Below are 13931 nucleotides of genomic sequence, written 5' to 3' on the forward strand. Positions count from 1 at the left end.
ATCATGTGACACTGAAGACTGGAGTAATGATGCTGAAAATTCAGTTTTAATCACACTTTACCATATATTCACATAGAAAACAGCCATTTTAAATTATAATAATATTTCACATTACTGTATTACTGTATTTTTCATCAAACAAATGCAGCCTTGGTGAGCAGAAGAGACTTTTATCAATTTTTTTTTTTAAATCCCAAACTTTTTAATCAGTGTACATGAAATGACAATTAATTTAAATATTTATTTCTTTATTTACATGTATTCATTTCTATATATCGTCACATATACATATTTCACATATATGGAGCCCGAGGGGAAAAATATATCGGGCCATTAAATAATAATTAATTCTCTAATTTTAGTAAATTGTGGTCATGTTGAACTAATTTGTTCCCTCATTTTTAACTAAAAAAAGGGAACAAATTATTACATTGTGCACAAATTTTTGCACGAAATTTTAACGAGTTATTAATTTGTGGCCGTGATACATATTTTATCCCTCATCTTGTGCGGAGCTCCATATTCACATATATATGCATTTTTATCTGTATTGAGAAACAGCCCTAAATGAAGATCATTCAAAGACAGAAACAGTGAATAAACTTTAAAAGCCAATATATCGGTTGTTTTTATGTAATATTATTGAACATAAACCCATCAGTGGCCTACAGTCAGTCTATGCACTTCTGCAGACGGACATACAGTTCTTGTAATGCCAACTTTATTTTATAATAATTATTATAATTCGTTACATTTATATAGTGCTTTTCTACACTGTAAACAATAATTTTCTGTAATAAAAAAACGGTAAACTACTGCCAGCGGTGGTTGCCAGCATCATACCGTAAAAATACGGCTTGTTACTGTTAATGTTTAAACGGCTATATGCTGTTAAATTACAGTTTTATACTGTAGCTGACAAAAGGGGTATTTAGCTGTTAATCTCAAAAACAGTAACATACCGTATTTTTACGGTATGATGCTGGCAACCACAGTTTACTGTTTTTTAACAGGATTATTTTTATGCTTTACATATGGAAGTGGGAATCTCCTCAAACACCAACAATTTTGCCAACTTTTGATTTGATCTAGAACTTTATGACATCCAAAGTTGCTTTTAACACAATAGCAACTTTATCTGTAAACCTATTGTGACTGTTTCGCTCTTGCAAAAACTTGGTAGGCTACTTCTTATTCCACTTTATTTCCAGAAAGCCTCATCTCTAGAAGTTGTTCTGCTTTAATGAAGAGTTGATTCACGGATGAGCTGATTAGCTGTGCGTATGCCGTGTGGATCTGAGGATCTTGTGGAGTGTGACTATCAGAGCTCGATCCAAAGAAACACCAGAGATCAGGAATCACAACAGATGCAGAGCTTTAATTAGGAAGTTTAGTTTGGGTTAATGAGCTTATGTTTAACACAGTAACGAGTTTTATTATTTACAGAGGGGTCTGAGATCACATGCAAAATCTGTAAAAATTATATTTCAAGCAAATGGACACTCACCATCTGAAATTTTCAATGCAACTTTTACTCAAATTGTTATGCCGATAATATAATTAATAATAAAGTGCATTAATTTAGAAAAATGCGAAATAGCTGCATTTTAGGCTCGTTTTTTTAAAACTCACTGTACTGTGTGTATGTGTGTGTGTGTGTGTGTGTGTGTGTGTGTGTGTGTGTGTGTGTGTGTGTGTGTGTGTGTGTGTGTGTGTGTGTGTGTGTGTGTGTGTGTGTAGAGAAAATACAGAATGTGAAAGTGTGTTTGTTTGGGTTTCTGAGCTCACTGCAATCCTGTCTCTTGAAAGAAATCTTTTTCTTTTGAAATATTTACCTTGAGCAAAGCTCGGCTTTTCTCTGAGTAAGTGAATTGAAGCTAATGGATGTCAGGAGTGTGAGTGTGTTCAAGTTCTGTGGGCTTTCAGTGAATACACACTCCTGCAAACCCAGGAGCCGTAATTACTGATGCTAAACTACACACTGATAGTATCTGAAAGTAAATGTGTGACTTGACTCTAATGCTAGCCTGATTTAAGAGCCAGTAGAAACAATGAAATTATATCATATCCAGTGTCATAAATCATAGAATAGGAGAGATGCATCATGCAAACACCAATGAAAGAAGTGCATTTATAAAGTCTCACCAAGGCTGCATTTATTTGAAAAAATGAATAAAGCAAAAACAGTAATACAGGTGAAACTCGAAAAACTAGAATATGGTGCAAAAGTTCATTTATTTCAGTAATTCAAGTTAAAAGGTGAAACTAATATATTATATAGACTCATTACATGCAAAGTGAGATATTTCAAGCCTTGTTATAATTGTGATGATTATGGCTTACAGCTTATGAAAACCTTTTCACAATATTCTAATTTTGAATTTGGGGTTTTCATAAGCTGATAATCATCACAATTATAACAAATAAAGGCTTGAAATATCTCACTTTGCATGTAATGAGTCTATATAATATATTAGTTTCACCTTTTAACTTGAATTACTGAAATAAATGAACTTTTGCACCATATTTTTTAGTTTCACTTCAGTCTGGAGCCAGATTTACCCAAAAACCCTTTAGTGTTGATTCTGAATGTGCCTTGTTGGAAAAGCCCTTCATGTTTAACTGAAATAAAATAACTTTTGCACGATATTCAAACTTTTAGTTAAGTAAAGCTAATATCGTCATATTTTACTAATTTCTGAAGGATCATGTGACACTGAAGACTGGAGTAATGATGCTGAAAATTCAGATTTGATCACAGGAATAAATTACACTTTACTATATATTCACATAGAAAACATCTATTTTAAATTGTAATAAATATTACACATTTTTTTACTGTATTTTTGATAAAATAAATGCAGCTTTGGTGAGCAGAAGAAACTTTGTTGGAGCCACATTGAAAAAAATCGTAATTATTCCAGTGTAAATGTGTGTGTGTGTGTGTGTGTGTGTGTGTGTGTGTGTGTGTAGTGCTCGAAGTGAAGTCTGCGGTCCCCATCATTATGGGCTCCAACATCGGCACGTCTGTCACCAACACCATCGTCGCCCTGATGCAAGCTGGAGAGAGGAACGAGTTTAAACGGTACCAACACAAAAGATTTGCACCATCACAGTTATCATCACGGTTATCATCACGGTTATCATCACGGTTATCATCACGGTTATCATCACGGTTATCATCACGGTTATCATCACGGTTATCATCACGGTTAAATCACGGTTAAATCACGGTTATCATCACGGTTAAATCACGGTTAACATTACGGTTAAATCACGGTTATCATCACGGTTAAATCGCGGTTATCATCACGGTTAAATCACGGTTAAAATCACGGTTATCATCACGGTTAAATCACGGTTATCATCACGGTTAAATCGCGGTTAAATCACGGTTATCATCACGGTTATCATCACGGTTAAATCACGGTTATCATCACGGTTAAATCACGGTTATCATCACGGTTAAATCGCGGTTAAATCACGGTTATCATCACGGTTAACATCACGGTTAACATCACGGTTAAATCACGGTTATCATCACGGTTAAATCACGGTTATCATCACAGCTATCATCACGGTTAACATCACGGTTAACATCACGGTTAACATCACGGTTAAATCACGGTTATCATCACGGTTAAATCACGGTTATCATCACGGTTATCATCACAGTTATCATCACGGTTATCATCACGGTTATCATCACGGTTATCATCACAGTTATCATCACAGTTATCATCACGGTTATCATCACGGTTATCATCACGGTTATCATCACAGTTATCATCACGGTTATCATCACAGTTATCATCACGGTTATCATCACGGTTATCATCACGGTTATCATCACAGTTATCATCACGGTTATCATCACGGTTATCATCACAGTTATCATCACGGTTATCATCACGGTTATCATCACGGTTATCATCACAGTTATCATCACAGTTATCATCACGGTTATCATCACGGTTATCATCACGGTTATCATCACAGTTATCATCACGGTTATCATCACAGTTATCATCACGGTTATCATCACAGTTATCATCACGGTTATCATCACGGTTATCATCACGGTTATCATCACGGTTATCATCACAGTTATCATCACGGTTATCATCACAGTTATCATCACGGTTATCATCACGGTTATCATCACGGTTATCATCACGGTTATCATCACAGTTATCATCACGGTTATCATCACAGTTATCATCACGGTTATCATCACGGTTATCATCACAGTTATCATCACGGTTATCATCACGGTTATCATCACAGTTATCATCACAGTTATCATCACAGTTATCATCACGGTTATCATCACAGTTATCATCACGGTTATCATCACAGTTATCATCACGGTTATCATCACGGTTATCATCACTGTTAAATAACGGTTATCATCACGGTTATCATCACGGTTATCATCACTGTTAAATAACGGTTATCATCACGGTTAAATCACGGTTATCATCACGGTTATCATCACGGTTATCATCACAGTTATCATCACGGTTATCATCACAGTTATCATCACAGTTATCATCACGGTTAAATCACGGTTATCATCACGGTTATCATCACGGTTATCATCACGGTTAAATCACGGTTATCATCACGGTTATCATCACGGTTATCATCACGGTTAAATCACGGTTATCATCACGGTTATCATCACGGTTAAATCATGGTTATCATCACGGTTATCATCACGGTTAAATCACGGTTATCATCACGGTTAAATCACGGTTATCATCACGGTTATCATCACGGTTAAATCACGGTTATCATCACGGTTAAATCACGGTTATCATCACGGTTAAATCATGGTTAAATCATGGTTATCATCACGGTTATCATCACGGTTATCATCACTGTTAAATCACGGTTATCATCACGGTTATCATCACGGTTAAATCACGGTTATCATCACGGTTATCATCACGGTTAAATCATGGTTATCATCACGGTTATCATCACGGTTAAATCACGGTTATCATCACGGTTATCATCACGGTTAAATCATGGTTATCATCACGGTGTAACGGTGGTGGGCCCAAAAGACAGTTCAAATCAACAATAAATATTTTAAGTAGCTGTTCGGGCGCCAGACAGGTGTGTGCCTGTCAAAAAATTAACCCAGGATAGCATAATCAACCACCTGTTACATATCAAAACAAAAACTTGACATAGTCTGGGGTTTGCTTCCCATCACTTTTTAATGGCCACAAAACTTATTCCAGTGTCAATAATTTGTGAGCAATTCAAGTGCTGTATAAGAAAAACAACAACAACTTTATCTCCAAAATCAGTTCAGATGGAGAGGAAAATAACTAATAAAACAAAATAACAACAATAATCGTACCATAATATTAAACCCCACTACTTCTTTTTGGTGTTTTTTTGTTTTTGTTCACACATGCCCGGGGGGGAAAAAAAACATACAAAATGCGAATCAGTGCAGATACGTCACAACAAATTTTCCGCACACAGTAGAATTTTTCCCAAGCACACAAACACCGTAACTCAGCATGTTATTAGTAGAAAAAGGGACAAAATACTTAAACAACCAAAAAAAAAACATCAGTCAACTAGACTCATAGGAAGTGTGTGTGTGTGTGTGTGTGTGTAGGTATAGTTAGTGGGTGTGTCCGGGAGGCATGTGTAATTTCGGACGATGTGCGTCTCTGAGAGAGCGTGGTACTGTTTGTACGGAAGAAAAGCTTGGTGGCACTGACCCAAACAAATGTAGCAGACCGCAAGGTCTCGGAGGAGTGTCTGGAACCGCCGTGGACTCTGAGCTGAACCTTTTCCCGACCGCGCTTTCCACTACGGACGGCTGAATAAAATCCGCGAAGGTGCGTTGCTTTCCACTACGGACGGCTGAATGAAATCCGCGAAGGTGCGTTGCGCCAGTTCACCGACTCAATGAAACAGCACGTCTGGAAGCCGACAGAAACACGAGCCCCACTCCACACGGCACTCCAACTTATTTTCTCCTCTCCGACAACCCTCTTACGAGCCCTGCATTCACTTGTGACGTTGGTTTTTCTTTCTCCCCCAGGTGCGTGAGCCTCGCCCTTATATTAGGCGTGTTTTACTTAATTGACGCACACCTCCCTTTCCGTCATGGATTTTGGCAAAGTGAAAATGAAAGTAACACAACATGCGGCATATGGAATTTTCCACTCTGCCACACTCTCCCCCCCTTGAGAAAACAACACATAGTTGTTACGGGGAAAAAAACCCTCTAAAACCCTAGAAAATCTTCGTCCTCGTCTGAGGTCTCATGGAAAATTTCCCGGAGTTTCTCCTGAGTACGATCCTCAACTTCTTTTGCAGTAGGGAAACACAGTTTCATATTGCATACATGCACATTGCGCACATCTTCTCCTGTGCTTTCCATTGCAACTTGATAGTTCAGGGGACCTAACTGTCGAATTATGCGATATGGTCCCTTCCACTTAGGTGCCAGCTTAGCAGTAAAATTGCGTTGTGCACTGGATTGAGGGAAGTTTCTTATCCATATTCGATCCTTCTCCCAGAAGGTGACATCCCTTCTGTTCTTGTTATAAGATCTCAATTGTCTCGTTTGGGCTTTTTTGCAGTTGTCCATGGCCTTTCTGTGTAGTTGAGACAACTGATGAACGACCTCATATGAATGACCAGAGGGTGAAAGGTTGTGTCCATGCAACAATTTGTCCACTGGGCTGTGAAGTTTTCTGCCCAGATGGAGCTCAGCAGGTGACATTCCAATAGTCTCCTGAACTGCGGTATTAAGTGCAAAACGAAACTCAGGCAGATAGTGGTCCCAACTTTTATGATTATCTTCCACAAAAGAAGCCATCATGCACTTCAGAGTACGGTTGACTCTTTCCGTCATATTTGTCTGCGGGTGGTACGCGGTGGTGAGTTTGTGTGTCACACTCCATTTCGCACACAATTCATTGAATAATGCAGATACAAATTGTGTTCCTCTGTCGGACAGGATGTAATCAGGCACGCCCCATCGAGTCAACACTTCTCTTCGCAAGATTTCCGCAATATTCTGAGCAGTGGCTTGTCGCATGGGAAAGAGTTCAACCCATCGAGAAAAATAGTCAACAAAGACGAGTAAATACTCATGTTGTTTTGTGCTTTTAGGCAGGGGACCCATTACATCCACTCCTAACATTTCATTTGGTCGTGATGTAGTAATAGGCTGAAGTTTTCCTGCTGGTTTTTTATTGTCACTTTTAAGAGTTTGACATTTTACACACCTTTGGACATGTTTCTTGACGTCTGTCCACATGTCTGGCCAGTAGGCAACGGCTTGTACTCTTTTATATGTCTTGAAAATCCCAAAATGCCCACTCATGGGACTGGAATGGTAGTATTGGAGAATTTTGGGCACAAGACTGCTGGGAATGACAACACGATAGTGGACTTGGCTGTCGGCCAGTTGAGTGGTATGATACAGTTTGTCTTCCACTACTACATATTGTTCCTTCTCGGTGAGTTCGTTCTTTGCAAGTGCCTGAAATATTCTACTGATTTCAGGATCATGATGTTGTTCATCCCAGATGTTTTCAGGGGTGATTGGAAACTCAGACTCCTCTTTTTGACTGGTGTACACACTACATCCAGGTATGTGGTACATTCGTGAAAGAGCATCAGGTGCTACATTCAACTTTCCTTTCCTGTACTCCATCACAAAGTCGAACCTTTGTAGTCGGAGAGCCCATCTGATGAGTCGGCTGGTTGTTTTCGTGGAACTCATCACCCACTGCAACGAGGAATGGTCCGTGATCACTGTGAACAATCGGGGTTCTAAGTAATGCTGCCATTTGTCCAGTGCCCACACCACTGCAAGACATTCCTTTTCTGTTGTGGAATAGTTAATCTCAGCTTTATTTAGAGTCCTACTGGCATAAGCAATCACTTCCTCACCGCCTTGTTCTTTCCGCTGAGTCAACACAGCGCCCAAGCCAGTGTCGCTTGCATCCGTGTACACTGAAAAAGGTAGTTGGAGATTGGGATGTCCAAGGATAGGTGGCAATGTAAGGCATGTTTTTAAATGCTCAAAAGCTTGTTGGCATTGCGATGTCCAAAGAAACGATTGTCCCTTCTTTTTTAAGTTGTTGAGAGGCTCTGCGATCCTAGAGAAGTCTGCCACGAATCGATGGTACCACCCAGCCAATCCCAGGAAGCGCTGGACCTCTTTAAGGTTACGGGGAACTGGATAAGTGCGAATTGCTTCCACCTTGCTGGGATCTGCGGTAACACCTTGTCCGTTCACTACATGACCGAGGAAGGCAATCTCCTGAAGGCAGAACTTGCATTTTTTTAGGTTCATCGTCAAACCAGCTGCTTGTAACCTCTGAAGGATGGTCTGGATGTCAAGAAAATGCTGAGCCATTGATGGAGAGTAAACTATGATATCGTCGATATAGACGAAACACATGGTTCCAAGCAATCCTCTCAGGACGATCTCCATCAGCCTTTGAAAGGTTGCTGGTGCATTTTTTAGACCAAAAGGCATGACATTGAAATGGTATAGCCCCCCTGACGTGATGAAGGCGGTCTTTGACTTACTCTCAGGTTCCATGGGTACCTGCCAATAACCGCTATTTAGATCCAAAGTTGAAAAAATGGCTGCCCCAGAGAGCGACTCCAGGATCTCTGTGATGTTGGGAATTGGATATGCATCACTTTCAGTGAGGGCATTGACCTTTCTGTAGTCAACACAGAACCTGAGACTACCATCTTTTTTGGGAACCAAAACAACTGGTGATGCCCAAGCTGAATAAGATGGTTCTATGATGCCAGCCTTTAACATGTCTTCAATCTGTTCTTTCACTATATCTTGCTTTGCGGGTGTAAGCCGATAAGGGCGTTGTTTAACAGGTACCTGATGACGCGTGTACAGGCAGTGCTGAAGAACATTCGTACGTCCTGGTCGGCGAGTACACACAACCTGATGTTTCTGCAAGATGTGACGTAATTGGTCTTCTTCATTAGGAGGTAAAGTTGCTTCTTTTAATGCGCGGTCAATCAAGACTTGATCCTCTGTCGGACTAGGGTATGCATCTCGAGAAGCCAGTAAAGGTTGGGGAGGAGGAACAGAACTTAACAAGGACAGATTTAGCTGAGAGCTTTTAGATTTCTTTTGTCTTCGTTGACATGGAACTCTGCTTGCAGGAATACTTGCGTGGCCTAGTTGGAAATAGTATTCCTCCTCAGGAGAACATTGGAAAGTGTATTTCCTTTCTGAGACATTAAGTTGGAGGCCGCTCAGGAAAATGAAGTCTAATCCCAACACTGCTACATATGTCAGCGATGTTGAGGTAAGAACAACAGCCCGCATAGAAATATTGGTGTTATGAAGGGTAATCTGCACATTTATCCACCCCAGTGGAACTTCGGCCTCGCCATTCGCTAAGTAGAGAGGCCCTAAAGTCCATGGATGGAGACTCTCCTGGGGGCTAAGTTCCTTCCACAAACTCTCATGTATAAGAGTATAGCTAGCTCCAGTGTCCACGATAGCTTTACCCTTCCATGTGCCAATGGTGACCGGGACAACAAGCTGTTGGGGTACTGTTAACTGTTTGTGGTCAGTAACCTGGTTCGTTTTAAGGCTGTCAGTGATGGGTGATGCAGTCGTGGCTGAGACGGCATTGTGGGAGGGTAACACACCCGGTTTTTGATTTTGAGGGGGACGTTTGTTCTGAGAAGGTTGATGCTGATGAGATGGCTGACTTGAAAAAGATGAGGTAAAAAAGGGACAGTTTCCAGGGGAATGATGTCCTTTACACCGCCAGCACTGAACTTGGGACTTGTCCATAGAGCGATTAACAGGAGCTCGAGGTGCCATAGCCTGCTGTTTAGGGTGTACGCCTCCATCATACCGGAATTGCTGCTCATAGTCCTTTTCTAATTGATGGCCTAACTTCACCAACTCCTCCACTGTAAAAACTCGACTGCGTAACTGACTGGCGAGGTGAGGTTTAATATTTTTTAGAATCATTTTCACAATTTCACACTCCGTTAATGTGCTTTTCCATCTCTTGCACAATGCCCGGTATGAAAAAGCAAAATCCCTAATAGATTCTCGCTCTCCTTGAATCCTTGTCCTGACTCGCTCAGCTAACTCGTCCTCATAGTCCTCTGAAAGAAAAGCAGATAGGAAAGCTGCCTCAAATTCAGTCCAAGAGACAATGGAAGAGCGGGCAACTTCCCACCAGTCACGAGCAGTTCCATGTAAGACTGTACGAAAAGTAGCCAGAAGATCCACGTCGGACAAGGGGTGCAATGCCAAAAAATCTTGACATCGAGTCAAATAACTCAAAGGGTCTGAGTCATCGGATGGCTTTCCAAATGTGGGAAATGTTAGTCGAAGATGATCACTTTTAGCTGTCGGGGTAGTGGAAGATGTGAGGGCAGCTGCTTCTGGGCTGGGTGGTGAGGAAAAAGAACTATCGGTTGCAGGTATAGTTAGGGATGCCTCTTTTGGTTGGTCAGTTCTGTCAGTTATCTGCGTTTCGATTTTTTTGTTCACTTCTGACTGAAATTTTTGAAAGTCAGTGCAAAGCTCCTCCATTTGTTTTTTCCCTTGTTGCAACTCTTTATTAAGTTGCTCTTGACTAATTTGCAGATTCTTGCGCATGTCTTTCAGGTCTTTTTGGATTTCTACCTGAAGCTGTTCAACCAGGAAACGCACCTCAAATATAAGAGCAGTCTTCACATTCGTCAATTCCTCTGCAATCATACGTTTGGTAGCTTTGGTCCATTGGTCCATCTCACTTTCCACCTGTTGTTTGTTGTCGGTGATACACTTTAGTAGCTGTTGCTGGTTGTCCTCCATCTTGGTTACCATGTTGGAAATATGTGTTGATTGTTGAGAAGACTTGGCCTTCACCTCCTGGGTAAGTTGAATAATTGCCCTCTCTTGTTTCTGGCTTGACTCCTTTAAGGAATCCAAATCTCCTTGTACTTGCTGAGTTACTTGTTGAAATCCTCTGCCAGGTGTGGGAAGTTGAAAGGGCAAGTCCTGCAGGTCCTGCGCTCCCACAGAAGATGGAGGGGAAGTTTCAGGCGTTGTGCAGAGCTGCATGTTGTCTGAATTTGGTGGTTCCCAGGTGAGGGTTTGTACGGGAGTGCTGACAGTCAAGGCAGAGGTGGCAAATCGCACTCTGGATCCAGGGGGCTCAGTTTGGGTCAAATTAGGGGTGTAAGGGAATAAAGAGACAGGGGCTGCTGGTGGCCACATGGGAGTTTCCACTTCAGGGACATCAATCTCCACAAACGTGGATGGAGAGGATGGGGTGGTCATTGTTACAAGTGCAAAATGTGTATGAAATAAAAATCAGTAAATGGTATAATGTGTTTGTGTCAATTTTCTTTCTGAGAAAACCAACAAACTCGGACAAAACAAACAACTACATTGTTCAAAGAACAAAACAGTTCCAGATCATTTATCCAAATGTTACGCAATTCTTCAGTTTGGTCACAAACTTATTTCAACCCAAAAAGGAGAAGATATAGGGTAACAATTTTTTTCAATGGAAAAGTGAGCCCCACATTTCTTTTAAGCAAAGCAATTCCAATTATAATCCACAGTCAACTGGGTTTAGTGCCACATCAAATGTACACACACTGTATACGGAGTCCCCACAACAAAACTTCCTCACAGTTCAGTTCAAATCACAGTTCAAAGTTCAAATTCACAATTCAAAATTTCACAGTTCAAGTTTTCATATAGTTCACAGTCCCTGTTTGGGCGCCACTCTGTAACGGTGGTGGGCCCAAAAGACAGTTCAAATCAACAATAAATATTTTAAGTAGCTGTTCGGGCGCCAGACAGGTGTGTGCCTGTCAAAAAATTAACCCAGGATAGCATAATCAACCACCTGTTACATATCAAAACAAAAACTTGACATAGTCTGGGGTTTGCTTCCCATCACTTTTTAATGGCCACAAAACTTATTCCAGTGTCAATAATTTGTGAGCAATTCAAGTGCTGTATAAGAAAAACAACAACAACTTTATCTCCAAAATCAGTTCAGATGGAGAGGAAAATAACTAATAAAACAAAATAACAACAATAATCGTACCATAATATTAAACCCCACTACTTCTTTTTGGTGTTTTTTTTGTTTTTGTTCACACATGCCCGGGGGGGAAAAAAAACATACAAAATGCGAATCAGTGCAGATACGTCACAACAAATTTTCCGCACACAGTAGAATTTTTCCCAAGCACACAAACACCGTAACTCAGCATGTTATTAGTAGAAAAAGGGACAAAATACTTAAACAACCAAAAAAAAAACATCAGTCAACTAGACTCATAGGAAGTGTGTGTGTGTGTGTGTGTGTGTAGGTATAGTTAGTGGGTGTGTCCGGGAGGCATGTGTAATTTCGGACGATGTGCGTCTCTGAGAGAGCGTGGTACTGTTTGTACGGAAGAAAAGCTTGGTGGCACTGACCCAAACAAATGTAGCAGACCGCAAGGTCTCGGAGGAGTGTCTGGAACCGCCGTGGACTCTGAGCTGAACCTTTTCCCGACCGCGCTTTCCACTACGGACGGCTGAATAAAATCCGCGAAGGTGCGTTGCTTTCCACTACGGACGGCTGAATGAAATCCGCGAAGGTGCGTTGCGCCAGTTCACCGACTCAATGAAACAGCACGTCTGGAAGCCGACAGAAACACGAGCCCCACTCCACACGGCACTCCAACTTATTTTCTCCTCTCCGACAACCCTCTTACGAGCCCTGCATTCACTTGTGACGTTGGTTTTTCTTTCTCCCCCAGGTGCGTGAGCCTCGCCCTTATATTAGGCGTGTTTTACTTAATTGACGCACACCTCCCTTTCCGTCATGGATTTTGGCAAAGTGAAAATGAAAGTAACACAACATGCGGCATATGGAATTTTCCACTCTGCCACAACGGTTATCATCACGGTTAAATCACGGTTATCATCACGGTTATCATCACGGTTAAATCACGGTTATCATCACGGTTATCATCACGGTTAAATCACGGTTATCATCACGGTTAAATCATGGTTAAATCATGGTTATCATCACTGTTATCATCACGGTTATCATCACGGTTAAATCACGGTTATCATCACGGTTAAATCATGGTTAAATCATGGTTATCATCACGGTTAAATCACGGTTATCATCACGGTTATCATCACTGTTAAATCACGGTTATCATCACGGTTATCATCACGGTTATCATCACGGTTAAATCACGGTTATCATCACGGTTATCATCACGGTTAAATCATGGTTATCATCACGGTTAAATCACGGTTATCATCACGGTTATCATCACGGTTAAATCATGGTTATCATCACGGTTAAATCACGGTTATCATCACGGTTATCATCACTGTTAAATCACGGTTATCATCACGGTTATCATCACGGTTAAATCACGGTTATCATCACGGTTATCATCACGGTTATCATCACGGTTAAATCACGGTTATCATCACGGTTATCATCACGGTTAAATCACGGTTATCATCACGGTTATCATCACGGTTATCATCACGGTTAAATCACGGTTATCATCATGGTTATCATCACGGTTATCATCACGGTTAAATCATGGTTAAATCAAACCATTCTGGTCACGTCAAGTATTTATAAGTTAATTTGCAAAATGCTTCTTGATTTTGCAGAATTGATTTCTCTAAGTCAACATGAAATCATAATGGTCCCATTTACAGTGTCAATGCATGTTCTAGATCTTACTGTGAATAATTTATCAGTGCAAGTTATTACAAAGAAAACTAATTATCTTTCAAAGCTTTCAACAAAATGCAATATATTTTTTTTCTGCGTAGGTGTAAACTAATGTAAGTCATGTATATCATATATATCAATACATCTGAATAATGTGAAATCAAGATGCATTTACTTGCAAAA

The 13931-nt window shown here is 40.5% G+C and overlaps 1 protein-coding gene across 1 annotated transcript in view; it reads left to right on the forward strand.

The window, feature by feature from the left end:
• Nucleotides 1-13931, forward strand: part of slc34a1a (solute carrier family 34 member 1a) — a gene marked incomplete at its 5' end in the record, with an annotated part of 34651 nt that overhangs the window by 4626 nt on the left and 16094 nt on the right. The window contains one exon of the mRNA XM_079631070.1: nt 2974-3085. Coding sequence (XP_079487196.1) covers nt 2974-3085 — 112 coding nt within the window. The remainder of the gene's footprint in view (nt 1-2973; nt 3086-13931) is intronic.

The sequence above is a fragment of the Phoxinus phoxinus genome (genome assembly GCF_949152265.1).
Source record: "Phoxinus phoxinus genome assembly, chromosome: 12".
NCBI lineage: Eukaryota > Metazoa > Chordata > Actinopteri > Cypriniformes > Leuciscidae > Phoxinus > Phoxinus phoxinus.